At 39.2% G+C, this 4,026-nt stretch overlaps 1 protein-coding gene across 2 annotated transcripts in view; it reads right to left on the bottom strand.

Annotated features, from left to right (window-relative positions):
* Positions 1-140: 140 nt before the first annotated feature.
* Positions 141-4,026, bottom strand: part of DSE (dermatan sulfate epimerase) — a 34,381-nt gene continuing 30,495 nt past the window's right edge. For both annotated transcript variants that reach the window (XM_085575054.1, XM_021555512.4), the window contains one exon: positions 141-3,190. In XM_085575054.1, coding sequence (XP_085431180.1) covers positions 1,435-3,190 — 1,756 coding nt within the window. In that variant the 3' untranslated portion in view covers positions 141-1,434. The remainder of the gene's footprint in view (positions 3,191-4,026) is intronic.

The raw sequence follows: 4,026 nt of genomic DNA, 5'->3' as shown, positions 1-4,026 counted from the left end.
GTAATGTAGATAATATACATTTAAATGGTGTAAAGAAGAGGAAGTAAAGGTTTGTGGTTTGAACCAAGTGTTGATGAACATAATTACTGTCATTATCAGGAAAAACATTTAAATAAAAGAAAAACAACTTTTCCATAGAGATAATTGTAATGCTTTTATTTTGCAAATGTACTGAAGAATTGTTTTTCTGTAAAGACATACAGAATGTCTTCTGTAAAGACATACAAAATTGTTTTTCTATAAAGACATATGCTCCAATTCCACCGTTTCCATTTTCTTAAATAGCTATGAGTTTTGAAATTAGTTTAATGAACAGGGGGGAATATATGTGGAGATGTCAAACTTATTTTTGTCATAAACCACATGATTCCATTTACCACTAATCCTCAAATAATTGACCTGGGGCCACCAAGATCTTGCAGAACCTTGCTGGTACTTTATAGAGAACAGGCTGTTCACAAAATTTTAACTGTTCTCTTTCTAGCCATTTGAAAAGAAAAAATACATTAAATACTTCCTTAATACATACTTTTCCATACTGGCAGTTGCTGAGGTTACCACAGGATTGCTTTGGTTCTTTGTATTTTTAAAATTACATATGGAAGGGCAGTGATCTAGGACATTATTTCCCTACTAAGATGTGCTTAAAACTGTAGAAAACTTTATTGAAACCCTGCCTTGTTAAATGGAGAACAGATCCTACAAAATTCAGCATTCTACAGCCTACACTTGGCTAAAATATAAATGGTTTTATTTTCCTGAGAATTGCATTCTGTTCTACTTTGAGTTAAATCCATATTTGCCTTCTAGTACTAGTGATGTGCCTGTTACTTGGCAAGCATTGACATGATTGTCATTTCCCCACTATGCCAGATTGTAAAGCATGGAAGAGATGGGACAATATAAGGGTCTGCAATAATGATACAGGGGTGTCCCATATTGAGCCATTCTTTGGTTTGGCAGAGAGAAATGAAGTCTACTGCTAAGATCTGCCTTGTATGTTTTTGAATGTCCTTGTCTTAGGAGAATGTCCAGAGATATCCATAGCAGCCTGAAATAAAAACTCACTACATGCAAATCAAAAAAAGACCTTAGGAAAAAAACTATTGAGAGGGCTTTTCTCACCAAAAAATTAATTACAACTTTACATTACTGAACTCTGATGAACAAAGACATTCCCTCAGATGTGAGGCCCAACTCAAAACACAAAGGAGGAGTACTTATTAAGTACCGATTTTTCTGAGATATTAATTTCTTGCCCTATTCTTTAATCCCTTCTGGTCTGAAAACAGTCTTTCCCCAGATGTTTTTGGAATGTTTCAAAAAAATAAAAGAAAATAAAAAAGAGAAGATATAAACTTTGGCCCTATTAGGGTTAATGTTTTTGCATAGACATATATGACCATAAACTGGTCAACTAATAGAGGTCTTCTGCTAACATTGTGACTGAGAACAGGAAGAATACAGCCACAATAATATACAGCTGTCTACTAAAAGTATTGCATACAGACATCTTTGGCCATGCAGTCTCTTGGCCTTCTGAAAATACGTGAGCTGCATTGCTAGCATGACAAAAAATATAGCAATGTTAAGAATTAGAAAGAGGCGAGTATAAGAAGCTGATATTGATGGGGTACTTCGAGCAGTTGCCACCATCTGTGCCAGCCCTGATCGGCCTTTGATTGACACCCCAGTTTTGTGCTTCACATAAGTGATATCTGCAAAGTCCATAAGATCTTTCATTTCCTCATCTTCATCTACAGGCAACTCTTTTTGTGCTTGAGTCTGTGCCTTTTGTCGCACTTTTCTTTCATTTACCTCAATCTGTGCAAAAATGTCAGGAACGGCATCAACAAATTTGTAGCCTTTGGCTACTTTTCTGTTTTTCTTTGCTCTGCCATGCTGCTGCTGCCTCTGTGAGATCGCAAATATCCTGTCAATGGCCTCCTCTGTCTGTCTCTTATCTGAAAACCTCAGTAGGCGCTCAGCAGTCTTCCTAAAGCTGGCCGTGTTGCGTACACGAGACAGGATCTGCTTCTCAAGCTGCTGGAAGACCGGCTTAAAATGTTGCAGGTTCCTCTCCACGATCCCTACGTAGTCCTTCACTTCTGGCACTGTGGAGCTCCTAATGGCAGAGGCTCGGTCAAAGACAATTTTCTGGCGGTCTGCAATAACCTGTGCAAAGGCAGAGCGGGAGCCATCCTCGACGGGCCACAAGTACACAGCGTAGGCGTGCTCACCAGTGGTCACAAAAACATCCAGCTGCGGGGAATCTCCACGAGCGGTGAAGCTTTGCACGTCCACAGAGGGCCCGATGAAAAGGTAGATGGCCCTCGTGACAGGGTGCCGCAGCAGGGTCGTTACATTCACGTAGTTTGTTCCATTGTAGGGGTAGCCCCGGGGATACATCCTCGAGGCAATGGTGGCTTTCTCACTGTGGCCAGTGTCGTCCATCCAGTACATCTTATATATCCCATCACGGTGCCTAATAAAGGCCCCATGGATATCATCAACAACTGTTTCTTCAAAAGGCACATCCACATTGTGAAAGAAACTGGTTGCTGCCTCCAGAGGGCTGTCATCTTCTAGGTGGATTTGGTCCACTAGCAACAGAAGCTGGGGATGGAGAAGTATAAGGTTTCGTTGCAATTTTCTTAGCTTCAGTTTAGGATTGTATGCACCCACTCCTTCTCCCCGGATAAAAACCACCCCACTTCTCTCTGTGGCGGCAACCACTCGTCCCTGACAGTCACCAGCCAAGTCACGTTTATATTTAAGCCACTTTGAGGAACAGTCTTCTGTAATCTGCCCTTCCCATGGGGAGAAGCAGCTCTTAGACACAGCAGGGGAAAACATCAACACATTATTAAAAAAAGTATATTTTGGCCCATACAGAGCTTCTGTTATGAAAGGTACGCCATTGGGAGCAAAAGTGAAGGAGTTCTGGTCTGGATGTTCGTGGCCAGCATTAAAGTTCCTCCACCCTTTGATCCACTCTTTGTACTTGTTCTTATGAACAATATCGTATATTGCACGTCCTCCCAGCTTTCCTGACTTGAAGGAAAGGAAAGGCCTGTTGATTTCAGCTGGCAAAGCACTTCCATAAGTTACCACTCCCCAGTCCTCAAAATAATGCAGCTTAGGAACCCCATAGTCTGGTGGAGGTACAGAGCGTAAACTTGCATCATACCTGCAAAAAAAAGATGGGAAAAATGGGGTCAAAAATCTGATTCCACTATCAGCACTTGTACAAAACTCAAAAAACCATTCACTAACTACACCAAGGAGTAAGCCAACAATATAAAGCCCACAGTTATGCTTCTGAATAATATAGCTGTAATTGTTATTCAGCATACTAGTCCCTATACAAATTTGTTGTGCGCTTTTTACAGAACAATAGCTGAAAGCATCTGGTCTGCATTTAAAGCAAGCAGTCTTTCCACAGTTCAAGAATTAAGAGTACCACTAGTTTCTAACTAGCCATGTCCTAGATAGTCATAAAACTACCAACTATAACATAGATCTTTAAAAAAGGCAGATTAGACCAGGCTGCAGACACTTTCTAGACATCAGCATTTGTGCCCATTTACTGACTACTTAACAAAGAGAAGAAGAATATTTGTTTCCCCAAAATGATTATTACAGAAGTCTGTAGTCTTCAAACAGAATAGGCAATAAATTAAAAATTAATGAAAAGGCATTTGGAAAGTTCAATGTTTATTATTTGTATCAGTTAATGTATATTATTCTCTTTCTCCAAACTAGACTGAAGAAAAATTTTCATGGTCTTTCTTGTATGAATTGTAAGATATAAGACATTTTGTTTAGAAAGAAGCCTCAATTCCAGAAAATATTAAAATGATTAAAATTTTATCTATGGGAGTTAAAACAACAAAAATCCAACCCAAAACTTAACCTTCTGGCATTGTTTTTAATCAACCAAAATAAATAAAACCATATTAAGCCCACTAACATTTCTGTTAGATGGTTATAGAATCAGATTTATTCTCACAACTAACCAGGAGT

The sequence above is a fragment of the Lonchura striata genome, chromosome 3, assembly GCF_050655825.1.
Source record: "Lonchura striata isolate lonStrDom1 chromosome 3, ASM5065582v1, whole genome shotgun sequence".
Taxonomy (NCBI): Eukaryota; Metazoa; Chordata; class Aves; order Passeriformes; family Estrildidae; genus Lonchura; species Lonchura striata.
The sequence above is the reverse complement of the archived record's forward strand: the minus strand, read 5'-3'. Positions and strand labels throughout refer to the sequence as shown.